We start from the raw sequence: 13,817 nt of genomic DNA on the forward strand, positions 1-13,817 counted from the left end.
ACCTGAATGGACATTTCTCAAAAAGGACATAAATATGGTCAATAGACATTTGAAAATATGCTCAATGTCACTAATCACCAGAGAAATGCAAATTTTGTTACTTTTATTACTGTTTATATTTGGTGGCCTGATTATATCAATATTTAGAACTTTGAGACTTTGTTGATTCACTGATGTAGTTAATTTTCTTAACTTTTTTCTTTTTCTATTTACTTTGATATAGCTTTTATTATATTTTTACATTACCATTTAGCCCCCTTATACACCCTCCTCTCCCAGCAATCACCACCCTGTTGTCCGTGTCCATGAGTGCTTTTTCCTTTCTGCTCAATCCCTCCATCCCCTAACTTCCCCCACCACTAGCTGTCACATGTTCTCCATCCATGAGTCTATCTCTGTTTTTCGTGTCAGCAGTACAGTATTTAGTATCTGTCATATTTATAGCTTAAAGATGGAAGTGGCATGGCTTTTAGATATATGGGCTATGGACAACTATGGGACACTTACACAATGGAATTCTGCTCAACTGTAAAAAAGAAAATTTTACTCTTTGTAATAGTATGGATAGACTTGGAGAACATTATTGCTAAGTGAAATAAGACAGAGAAAGACAAATACCACATGATTTCACTTTGAACATGGAATCTAACAAACTCAATTAACTGCTTTTACATTTGTTATATTTTTATATCATTTATGTTTTACTTAATTGTTTCTTGAGATGAAAAAGTGTGCTATCCTAACAGTGGCACTAAAAAGTTCTCATTTTAGTTTTATTCCATTTTTGGTTGTAGCATTTTAAAGTACCTATAAATTAACAATTAATTGCTTGTAGTTAACTGTGTCCTCTTAATATAGAAGTTCCTATTTACCTTTTTAAAACCTTTAGTGTTAGGTGGCTTATATCTCTTTTTGTTATTTGTCTTATATATCTTTGTCAATCACATTATGTTAAATATTTTTTATAATTTTTAGTTATATGCTTTTCTTGTACATAGAATGCAATTAGATGCTTTATTTTATCTGAAAGGTTTTGTACATAGGTTGGTTTACTTTTTCATGTACATTTGAACTTATGTCATTTGTTTTCTAATGCCATCGTCTCTTCGTATGTTTAATGCTTTGCATTTTTAAATTACATTTATTTGTTGCATTTTTTCATGTATATTCTTAAGCCTCATACCTCTCCAGGTCTCAAGTTAACCAGTGTCTACTTCTTCCTTTTGAACTAAACAGAAACCTACATATATCTTTACTTTTCAAAAAACCACTCTACCTTCCTCCATACAACACACTCTTACCAAAATGAATATATTCATCACTATAATAATGCCATTTTGTCCCCAGGTTATAGAACTCAGAGTTTAAACCCTCCCTGTAAGTAAGAATAGCTTCATACTTCTACAGCAATACTTTACCTGGTAGCCTGTGAAAACATGCCAGGGTGATTCGTAAGACACACAATCAGAAACATTAAAATATCTATCATATTTATAGCTTAAAGAAATAAAGTGGCAAAACTTTTAGATATATGGGCCATGGACAACCAGTAGTGCTAAATGTATTCCCCATCTTTGGAAGCACACTACTGGTTTAAAAGCCTGTAATTTACAAAGTTGAATAAAAATGCACTTACTGTACAGACATCATGCTTGTGTCCATTGCCGAGTCCACTCTTCCTTCATATTGTGTTTCAATGGCTGATCTCTCTGTTTCACAGGGGAGTTCAGGTGCGCAAGCTTCATCAAGAAGTTCTGGAGCTGTAGGTACATATGGTGAAGGAACGAAACTGCTACCACGCAACTTACTGAGTTCTTCTTCAAGTTTTTTCTTTTCTTCAAGCAAGCGAGCTCGATCTTCAGATAGTGACTCTATCAAATCTGAAAAGTACCCCAAATTGAAATAATCATTATAAAACATTTCAAATGATTGTTAACTTAAAAAAAAAGGAATTAAATATGTCAAATTACAAAACGTTACTAACCTTTATCTCGCTCTTGCTGTTGCATTGTACTTTTCAACTTATCACTCAGATCATTAATTATATTTTCTTTTCTCATTTTCTCTCTTGTTAGAACAGTGTTAAAATTGGTCTGGAACACAGAATGATAAGTACGTAAGTTATCTACATGCACATAGCACTAGGGCTAAAAAATAAACCTGCAAATATTTACATGGTACATTTATATGTGAATAAAGTACAATTTACTAATGGTCTTTATTTTTAAATAAAAATGCTATCCTGTGGTAAATACAATGTGATTATATGTCCTTGGTTCCATATTAAGATATTATTGTGTACATATTTATTGTCAGAAGAAAAGCACAATTTGGGGAAAAGAAATAAAATCAACAAATAAACAAGTGCTATTATATATCCTACCTATTTTTAAATTAATATTCCTGCCTCTGGAATTTTCCTGGTTTTGCTAAATCTTTTTTTTTTAATTTTATTTAGTTATTTTTCAAGTACAGTTTTTTGTCTATTTTTCCCATCCCAGCCTCCCCCGCCCCTTGCTCCCCACCTCCCTCCCATTTCCACCCCCCTTAGTTCTCGTCCCTGTGTCCTTCCTATTTGTTCCTTCAAATCCCTCCCTCTTTTTCCCCTTAACTTATGTAAGTCATAACACCATTAAAGTCCTAGAGGAGAACATTGGCAAGAAAATCTCAGATATTTCACGCAGCAACTTCTTTACTGATATGTCCCCTAGAGTAAGGAATGTAAAGGAAAGAATAAACAAATGGGATATCATCAAAATATGGTTTTGCTAAATCTTGATTGCCACAATAACATTTCAGAATGATTTTATCCTATCTCCGTCTCTCATCTGGATATTTCAATGGCCACTGCACCTCTGCTCTATAATGACTAGTGTTATTATTCAACTTTTAGGAAAACTTTACTATAAAGCTCATGTACCCAACTGAACTGCCTACCTAATTGCACAGTTTATTTTATAAAGATGACTAAATTGTCAAAAATCTCATTTATAAGATTCTATTAAGATCCTGAACTTAAAAGCAACAGATGAATAATGAAATGATCTAAATCAACTCTAACCATCTACCAACCATTACTATTTCCAAAATTAAGAGTCATAATCTTTTCACCAATGAATAATGCCAATAATGTTAGAAAAAGTGGGATTTAATAAGAACATGGCATTTTTAGATCAAAATTAGTGAATTCATTAAGCACTGAGTTAACTATCACTTTTAGCTAGAAAGCATCCAGGAAGATCCCTAAAAAGAATAGTTATGATTATGTATGTGTTTGTATTAAGCCAGTTCTACATATTATTATTTATGTACAGAAAATAAACATTTATAATAGTATATTAGTCATTGCTCTTTCTATAATATGGGACAGATTTTTAGAAAAGTTAACATAATTTATAATAAGCATATGAAAAACAAGGGCCGGTTAAGATAGAAACTAAATCGGCTCAAGTCACTCATATAGACTAGTTATGAATCAAATTATTACCACTTAATACCCCAACTATTTGGAATTGGAAGATACTTTAGAAGTCACTGCTCCTAATTTCATTTCACAAATACTAAAAGAGACCTTAAGGTGAAAAGATCTAAATTTAAATTACCTGCCAATTTTATATTTTTTGTTCCAGTCAGCTAATTCATCCCCAGCTTAATTTTATAAATCTGAAATTGCATATGTGCTCACAAATGGGGCAGAGAGAAGAAAGTCAAGAGGGTGAAAAAGATCTATTTTATGTATAAAGTTAGATTTTTTTAAAAAACTAAGACATCAGTAATGACCTCCTGTCATCAATAATTCTAACTTAAAACTGCTGGCAACTCCCTGTCCCTGAACAGTTAATTTTATTGGCTTCATGAAGCCAGTCTCTTCTTGGTTCTGGTTACTTTCTCTCATTTCCCTGTTTCTTTCCCCAATCCTTAAAATGTAAAGTTCCTAAGGGCTTTGAACTATATTTTCTTTCTATTCCAATAGATATTTTTAAACTCTAAAAAGACTATTTAAAATGACCATTTTAAGGAAAGAAAAATAACACATTATATTAAATGTGTAAGTAAACTATAACATGAAAATCCGTTTCAGAAAAGTATTTCTTGAGATAAAAAAAAAAAAGGTATGTCAATGTTATCCCTGGCTTGAATTATAGCAACAAACAACCAGCTGCTCCTACACGACATGCCTGTGTCGTGCAGTCCCCTACTCTTTTTTTACAGTCAAGGGCACAATTTCGATTGACTATAATCCAGTTGTATCATTCCTCTAAGTATCTTAAGTGAAATAAGTACAAGCTCCCTAACAAGGCTCCCTGTAGTCCTTAATGGTCTGGCCCCTGCTTACTTCACAAGCTTTACCACTCACCACTGATCAATATTAATAACTGAATCAGCAACACTCAATATTATTCAACTGTGATCTACCACTACCCTATCATGAATAAAAATTGTAATAAATACAAAATATCTGTACTGATCAGCATGTAACTTAAAATAAAATTTTAGAACGCACCACATTAGTATAAACACTTTCATTTTCCAAAAACAACTGAATCTTGAAGAAAAGATATATTTAACCACATAGGTAATCAAGAAACTATAAATATTAATTCACATTTCCTAATTTCTAATCTAGGATTATTTCATTTTGAAGCATCTGACCATGTCTTTAAAAAAAATATTTTTAGCATAAAGAAGATATTGAATAAATATTAACAGGATCAATATAGGAAAATCACATCTAAGATATAACAAATCAGCAGCTGCACAAAGAAATTACATTTCTTAATTTATATTTACCTTTAGCCTAAAATAATGAAAAGGGGCAGGAGAACATACCTGTTGTTCAGCAATCAAAGATGTTCGAACATTTTGCATTTCTTCATTTTTTCTTTTCTCTTGTTCTTCAAGTTGTTCTAAAAACTTAGCTTTTTCTTCCTGAAGCTTTTCTTGAAGTTCAGCAACTAGACTTGAAGAATCTTCTCTGGCAGACTCAATGGCAGAACTTGAAAGTTAGAGCATTAAATTTATTTTTTCAAAATTGTAGATGTAATCCAAAATAGAGCAAACATCATAACTATTTGACATCAAAAAGACTACTCCAAGTAGATAATTAATCCCATCAGAGAAAGAGGTTACCCCTCTAGTATATTCTCATGAAATATTCCCTAATATTTGAGCAACTAAGTCAACTGACTGTTTTAAATGTACATTTACTCAAATTTAAATGATACTTCGCTTTATCAGTAAAGGTTCCCTAGCACTCCCCTCCAAAACAGGAGAAAATTACATATTCCTGCTTTTGCATGTATTAATAGGCCTGGAAATTAGAACTCAAAAAAGCTGATACATTTGTTATTAGTTGCGAACTTCCATACTATTATACACAGAACTTGAAATAAAGCATCTCTGTTGATACTATTGCCACCATTCATAAATTATGTGTATAGCAAAAGGTTCCATTATATCCTATATTTCTAGGAATTAAAAAATCTGCATTGGATACAAACTAGATTGTCTTAATGCTTGAACTTTCTTCTATCACAGACTATATTAGACTTGGGCCTAGTACACAATTACTGTTTGTCATTGGATTTTAAAACTCTTATTTTGAGACCCATATTTTAAAACATTTAAATTTTCCTATACTCCCCCAGATCCACATCCATATCCACTACTCATTGGAAGTATGACTATGAACAGTGAAGTAGGTAGATTTACAGATATATGGAAACTGTATACATATATTCCACCTTTCTTTGTACACAGGTATATAAGAAAGCCCTTTCCTTTAAATTCTCAAAAATAATGTTATACTATTGATATAATTTTCCCCAGTTATATAGAAAAGTTATTTTAATTTTGCATTTTCTTAATCTCAAGGATACCAAACAGCTATTCACATATAGGCTATTTGTGTTTCTTCTTAGATCTGTCTATTCATATCCTCTGCACACTTTTCTAATGGACTTTTTGCCCTTTCGAAACCTGACTTGTGGAGGAAGTGTTGTTTCCTCTGCATGGAAGAGAAACTGAGAACTACATTATCCAGATTCCTCTTTCCAGTAAATTCTGGGGGGCTCAAGTGTGTCAACAAAAGATACCCACATAAAATATGAAATGCTAAAGAAAAAGGGTTTCGGTCTCCAGAGATGGCTTATTTTCAGACATGTGGGCAACTTAAGAATCATAAGGGGTTCCTGAGTAAGCTACCTCTATTGGTGTCTCAGGAGACTACTGGTAGAAGTTTCCTAAAAATTATAGCAATTTCCTAATTAGCCACTAACACTTTGGTGCTTCAGATTACTTTAAAACTAGATTTACAGGACTTTGACTCCCTTACTCTTCACTTTCACTACCCAGCTCTCCCAAATTTCAAGAAGTCCTAATTCAATATTAAACACTTTATCTTGAAATGTTTAAAAGAGGTTCTGTTTTCTAAGCTCAATCCAGGTAGATACAAACATATTCCTAGGTGGGAAAAAAAACCCCAACGATAAGAAGCTTGAATTCTCTGATCTGATTTGATCTGAAGATAGTAATGACCTCACCAACAGTACAAAATGGAACTTTGGTAGACTAGGGCATTCCATGGCAGAATAGATGACAACTGTAGTTGTCTGGGATCAAATGACTAAAGGCCAGGTTTTGGAGATGTACCACTTCTCACTTCAACTCCCACCAAGTCTGCCTTACCAGTGGCAGCCTCTTCTCCCTTGTTTGAGATCAGTGTCACTATACCTGATGTTCCTTCTCAACAAGTTGATCCTTCTCAACAACCTCTCCCACTATTTCATTACTTCCAGAGATCTTGCTACATTCAAATCGCAGGTTCCAAGGAAAGTTAAAACAAACAAAAAAAAAAAAGGAGAAATTGCAACTCCAAGATTTTTAAATTTATTTTGGAAGGAATATAGAAAATATATATGGAAATAGATCCAATGTGAATTAGATCAGGAAGAACAAAATGCTAAAGCAAGCCAAAGTTATTTGTATGAATGTAATGACCACAGGTTCTAGTTTCAATGTCAGTTATTAATAGTTTGCTAGGTTAACTGCCTGAAACCTGGACCTAATGGCCAACATTAAACAAAAATAAGATGCCAAAGTAAGATACTCTAGACCACAGATAGGCAATCAAAGGACTACAGACCAGATCCAGCCTGTTACTACCTATTTGTGTAATTAAAGTTTTGCTAGAAAGCTTTACCCATTTCTATCGTCTCACTCCTCTCTGGCTACAACAGTAAAGCTGAGTAGCTCAGACAAATACCATGTGGCTCACAGAGCCTAACATATTTACAATGTGGCCTTTTACACAAAGTTTGCCACCTTTCTCTACATCAATGTGATTTGATTCACATAACCATGGGGGTAACTAGAACACTTTCAGAAAATCATTAAGATCAAAAATATTTTCACAATTATACTAAGATCTATATTTTATATCTCATTGATATTTGTATAGATGATATAACTTCTGCCATCTTCACACAAATTAAATACAGAAACACTAAACTTTTAGTCATCATATCCTTTAAGGTACTCAAAATGAAAAAGAAAGCAGGTTCATTTTTAAATATCCTGATGTAGTAAAATTATATTATTGAATCCCAACTATTAAGTATACATTGTTTTTAAATATTTTGTGTGACAAAAAAAAGACAACTATAAAGCAAGCACTTCTGCCACTTATACAGTATGTATGTCTCATGGCAAAGGACTTGCATAATTGTTTTGGCTGTGTATAGAACTAGCAGCTGTTTTCATTGTATACTTCCTATTTGAAAAATGACATTCTTTGGTTATTCAGACTTTGGTTTTTGACAGACATTTTCTCAAAAATGATCGTGAGCCTGTTGTTTCAACGTACTGACAAAATCTGTTGTTATCAATGATAACTGTAACCTTTTAAAAAGAAAACATATCTGCTAGTATGAGCTTGAAAGCTTCCCAGTACCTAAGATCTTTCTAATAAAATCCATAAATGTATTTTAAAATGTGACTTTTCTGTTAATAAAACAACATCTGCAATATCTGCACTACTCAATAAACCAATGTTTTCCAAATGACCAAATTATTGTGCTACAAAATTATATATAAGTAAAATACCCAAAAGTGAAGAGAGTTAAGAAATATTAGCAAAAAGAGTATCACAAAATCCAATAACGATTCATATTCTACAATGAAATTAATAATCAGTTGTTAGATTCTGATTTAAAAAAAAGCATTCATAATTATCTGAAAGGCTAAATATTCCTTTCCAACTCCAAAAGCAAAAGGTTGAATTTTCCATATACTTCAATCAAAAGATATTATAATAAACTGAATGCAGAAGCAGATAAGAAAATCCACTAAGCCAAATATAAATTTGCAAATATGTAAAAACAATGTAATTTTTCTCATTAATTTTCATTTTAGAAAATAGTTTTCATTTAAACTCTTATTTAGGGTAACATGTAGTAGGTTTATTATTTTAAAATGACTAAACATCCTTTGTATTTGTTTCAACTTATAATATAGAAAATATTGATAATCCATAAAACCAAAATCACTTTGATGTCCTCAATAATTTTTGAGTGTGTAAAATGGTACTGAGACTTTAGTTTGAACCCACTTACCCTTGGTTTTTACATATTTAAAGGGCGGTAATACATACACATACATATCTACTGTCCCTTTAAAGAACTTACAGGCCCTTGCTCTACAGGAAGGCATCCAAAGAATGATGGTGATGGGCATACTGGCAATAATTATATTTCCCTTGGGAGGTGCCAAAGAATACTCCCTTCACCCAGTCTTGGAGAAATACAGCCTCAAAAAGCTCTGTAGTAGTGCTCTGCAGGACAGAGATAGCACAGGCATAAGACCACTGAAATTCAATGAATTTAATGGGAACAACAGGATTCTGGAGTGACAAGAGGCCAATTACTGACCATTAACCAGAGACATGATGTGGTGCCATTACAGGTAGCCCAAAGCAGTAATCAGGTTTGATCCAGAAAAATTTTTGCGGTGGCTATCAAGGTTATATACAATAGAATGGGTTAATGAAGGCTTATTAAAAGTGTTCTTTAAAAACTTGGTATCTGTTGTTCAGAGAGCTAACTTACATCAAAGGACTTACCATCCCTCATTCAATTCCAAAACCTCGGCCAGTGACCAACTACAATGCCAAAATTTTATACTGTTGTCTTTTTTTAGCTGCCACCAAAAACACCTATAGTAATTTTCCAGGAAAGTACATATTCAGGGAAGGTAATTAACCAGTTTGGGGGGGTACTCCTGAACACTGGCTGAGGGGAGTCTAAATGACACCGGATTATTTATAATCGAGTGATAAGTGGAGACTGGGCCCAGTACGTTCCTCACTGTAGGTAAGAGGTATCTCCTTATATCCAGAATCTGCAGTAAAATAGACATAAAAACTGATGTGGAATCCCTGTTTCTCCCCTTACTCATAGAATGAGGACTATTACTACAGAAAGAACCAAGTAAAATCCCTAAAACTGTCTCATTTCAAATGACTAGAGGAGGAAATTTCTGGCACATTTTTATTTGATTAATGTATCCTATAGAAAACATTTAAGAACATGTAATGGATTATCATAATTTTATCATGTAGTGAGTAAATCTATTTCACATATGACAGCTTTACTGGAGCAAATCAACAAGGTCGCTACTACCTGACATACAGCTACTGATTTAGTGACTTCTTCCCTGTCTATACCGATTAGTACAAACCAGGGGTTGACAAACATTTTGGAGAGGAGAGGAAAGGGGGACAGGTAGTTAGCAAAAATGTTAGCCAGATGACTATTCAACTCTGTCAAAAGCAGTCACAGGCAACTGGTAAAGGAACGAGCATCTCTGTATTCCAATACAGCTATACTGGCAAAAAGAAAAAAAAAGTACCAAAGAATGAGCAATAAAGCCTACAAATAGTCAGGAGCTTGTCGCTACAAAAAAAATTTTAAGTATACAGTGATCTGGCCCTGTGAGATGTTCCCTGTAAAGTGAAGGGACAAACTGTTGCTATGTTAACATCTCTAAATTTTGGACACAATATACAGTACATTTGGGTAGGCTGATGTGACTCACTTAATTACCAAATAACTTTTAGGGCTACCTATTCTGTGTGAAGCCCACAGCAAGGGACACTCTTGCAACAGGTCCACACTGACATGCAAGCTGCTCTGCCACTTGAGCCATGTTTTCCAGCAGATGCTAGATGTGTCTACAGCAGAAACGGGTACCAATGGAGCTTTTGGCAAGTCCTATAGGAAAATCAGTTAAGGCCCTCAGGATTTTTGAAGCTGGTAACTATTTTTCTCTTGTAAAATGGCTTGCTACTGGGTCTGTATAGATATTGAAAAACTGACCATGGTCTCCCAAGTTATCATGTTCCCTGAGTTGCCCATCATAAAGAAGGTAATATCTAACCTATCAACCCATGAAGTTGAGTGTACATAGCAGTACTCCACCATCAAGCAGATGTGGCACGCATAGGATGGAGCTCAAAGAAGTCTTGATAGCACAAAGTTCAAGAGGTTCAGGTTCCCAAGGCTCTTACTCCTGCTATGTTGTTTCTTTTCTCTCCATCACAAGTAGGGCATTCCATACGAGGGGAAAAAACCTGGAAGACCTGGTTTCCTGATAATTCTACACAATACGCTGACATTATTCAAAAGCACAGTTTAAGTACTAGAGGCCCACTGAGTAGATATCCTGAAGAACAGTAGTGAAAGGAAATCTTCCTGGTAGCAGCAATAAGCAGTGTCCTTGACGTTACCTTGGAGAAATAGCCAGGGCTATCAAACCTCAGTAATTCATGGATACTGGCCAAAGACTTGACTGGATAGTGAGTGACTTGGAAGAAAGTAGACTGAAATCTGGTGACAAGAAGGTTTGTAGAGGAGAAATATGGATGAACATCTTAAAGGAGGTACAAAGTATGAGAATACAGACAATACTCTGAGTACATTATGTCCCACTGTGAGGAACCTCATAATAATCAGATGTGCAAGTTGAACATTCTCTGGGTATCAAATTCTTTAGCCATATCAGTCCTATTCAAAATGCTAATGACATGCAGAAAGTGAGAACCCAATTCTGCAGAGCTCTTTCAGACCAATCACTTGGTGACACTTGATCACTTCCATCATGAAGAGGACAGCAATCTGTTCTCACAAAAATAGCTCATTATTCTCTATATAGATTAACCTTCCATGACCACAATGTTTCTGCAATAAACACCACTCCTGAACTTACAAAAGACTTAATTTACTGTTACAGTATTCCACTAGAATTGCTTCTAAAGAGAGGACTTTATTTTACAAAAAACCATGTATAGCCATGGCCTCATACTCAAGGGAGTCAGATCTCACCACATACACCAATCTCTAAAGCAGCTGTCCTGATACAACTGTGGATCAATTTATTGAAAACTCAGTTATAATACCACATGGGTGACATTTTGAGGGCTACAGAATGCAGTACATTCTCTGAACCAGACACTACTCTGTGAGACTAACTCTGCCATAGTTAATATATATGGGTTGGAGAATCGAGGACAGAAACTGGAAGATAAAAATTGGAATAGCCACTCTATTACTCCTAGAGCCATTAGCACAAATTTTGCTTCTTCTCCCTACAATTTTGGGTCATGATGATTTAGAGTAGATACGGCCCCCATATGCTCCTACCCCACAAAAGATTTCTTTACCAGGAGATACAACCAGGGTCCCATTGAACTGGAAGCTTAAACTAACACTTAGCTAATTAGAGTTCCTCATGTCACTGAACCGACATGCAAAGAAGGCTGTACTGATATAACAGAACTCAAATTATCAGTGGGAAACAGTTTCTCCTACACAAGGGCAGGGAAGAATATTACTGGAAGTCAGGGGCTTTTACAGCATGTCTCTTGGCACTCTGTGTCCAATGATAAAGGGTCAAATAAAAAACTACAGCAACTATTTTATAGGAAGTACCATTTAATGACAAGTCTCCTCAGATCAAGAAGTAAAATCAGCTGAGGTGATGTCCAAGATGAAAAGTGGAGTGGGAATAGAAGGAAGCTGTAAATACCTTCTAGAGCAGGGGTGCCAAACTAATTTTCACCGGGGACAACATCAGCCCTGCAGTTGCCTTCAAAGGGCCAAATGTAATTTTAGGACTGTATAAATGTAATTACTTCCTAACAGTTAAGAGAAAGCTGGGTGCTGCCGCTGGATAGAAACTAAGTGCTGGACTGGCTAAAACAAGGTAGAGAGCTAGATTTGGCCCACAGGCCTTGTGTTTGCCACCTGTGTTCCAGAGTTACAAAGCTAAATACAGAAATAAAGAACGAAAAAAAATGTATATAGTGATTAAGCCTATATAATCAAGTTTTCATTTTTTTCCTTCTCTCTCCTAGTACATAACATGTGTTGTGACAATGCTAGTTAACCCTATACTTTAACATTTAACTTAGAGTATCAAAGAGAGACTATATCTATGTAGAAAAATTAATGAACATCAATATGTTCACTCTAGGATGGCTAGAATGACATTAAGTTTAAGTTTCACCTTTGGAAGAAAGGGTTAGGGTATCTGAGGAGATATGAGGGATATAAGTTGAATCACATTTGACAAAAACATGACATTGTAAATGCCTTTATTTGATAGTTCAATATGAGTAAAAGAAATATGTACGATTACTGAGTTTGAAACAAGGTGTACAGTGCTAAAATGCTGTCAGCTTGCCATTGCTCTCATTCCTTTTCTAGAATCTGATCTGCAATGTAATACAGATTCTATATTTTCCAGAAACCCCTTTATAACTTCAAGTTCACCAATGAAAAGAACAGATACAAGGTTTGGAAAGTAGAAGAGCAACCCAAGATAATTCTCCAGGTCAATATAGGTGGTTGTATCCAGATGCAGTTTCACAGTGGCTTCCTACCACTGTGCTGCCAATGGAGCCACATCATTGGCACTTGAAGAGATTCTTGAATGTTGCAGCAGCTTCCCAGTGAGCCATGGAAACTATGAGCTTTGGTGGATGCTTAGTGTCTTTTCCTCACATTTCACTTAGAATTTTCCTAGCCTTCTGCAGTAACTACTTTGACCTTACCCGCCCAGTTCTATAACTGTTTGTGCAACCTTAATTCCCATATTAAACCCTTTAATTCCCCCAGAATTCATAAAGAGTCTCTGTTTTCAAAACAGAAGAGGTTTAACTGTACACCAATATATGAATATTACACAGCAGAGAGTCAATCACAAGAGACTGTGTAAAGTGATAAGGCAAGAAACAGAGGTTAAAATATATAAAGTATACATAAATATAAATATATTCACTTGGAAGAATAATAGAACTAATTGCTAATGTTATAAAGTTTTTATTAGCCACAAAACACCTGAATAAATTTTAAAGAATAGAAAAACTAAAGACCATTTTCTCTAATAACAAATGGTAACATCAGTCAGTAACAATAATAAAACTACAAAAATCCCACCACTGTACAAAACATGGAATTTAAAAAATAGTATCATCTGAAAAAACAAGGAAATTACTGAAATTTTAATATCAAGAAAGTCACAATAATGAAACTATACATAGCCCCAATCTCAAATTTAACACTTACTAACCACTGCTCATGGGAAACTGTTATCTTTGTATACATACATACACAATTTAAAAAGAGGAAAAGTAATTTCTGATTGAATAATTCAGGAAAAAAACCTTCAAATAAACCAAAGAAGGAAACTGATAAATTAAAAAAGGAAGCTCTCGAAACATTTGAATTTTTCAAAAAATCATTTCTTTAGAAATCCAAAAC

General features: G+C 34.3%; 1 protein-coding gene across 5 annotated transcripts in view; it reads right to left on the bottom strand.

The window, feature by feature from the left end:
• Positions 1–13,817, bottom strand: part of RB1CC1 (RB1 inducible coiled-coil 1) — a 101,965-nt gene that overhangs the window by 21,227 nt on the left and 66,921 nt on the right. For all 5 annotated transcript variants that reach the window (XM_037143604.2, XM_037143603.2, XM_053661216.1 and 2 more), the window contains 3 exons: positions 4,831–4,996; positions 1,985–2,093; positions 1,637–1,880 (listed from right to left, as the gene is read on the bottom strand). In XM_037143604.2, coding sequence (XP_036999499.2) covers positions 1,637–1,880; positions 1,985–2,093; positions 4,831–4,996 — 519 coding nt within the window. The remainder of the gene's footprint in view (positions 1–1,636; positions 1,881–1,984; positions 2,094–4,830; positions 4,997–13,817) is intronic.

The sequence above is a fragment of the Artibeus jamaicensis genome, unplaced genomic scaffold (assembly GCF_021234435.1).
Source record: "Artibeus jamaicensis isolate MK-2021 breed Jamaican fruit bat unplaced genomic scaffold, CSHL_Jam_final scaffold_916, whole genome shotgun sequence".
In the NCBI taxonomy this organism is placed as follows: domain Eukaryota; kingdom Metazoa; phylum Chordata; class Mammalia; order Chiroptera; family Phyllostomidae; genus Artibeus; species Artibeus jamaicensis.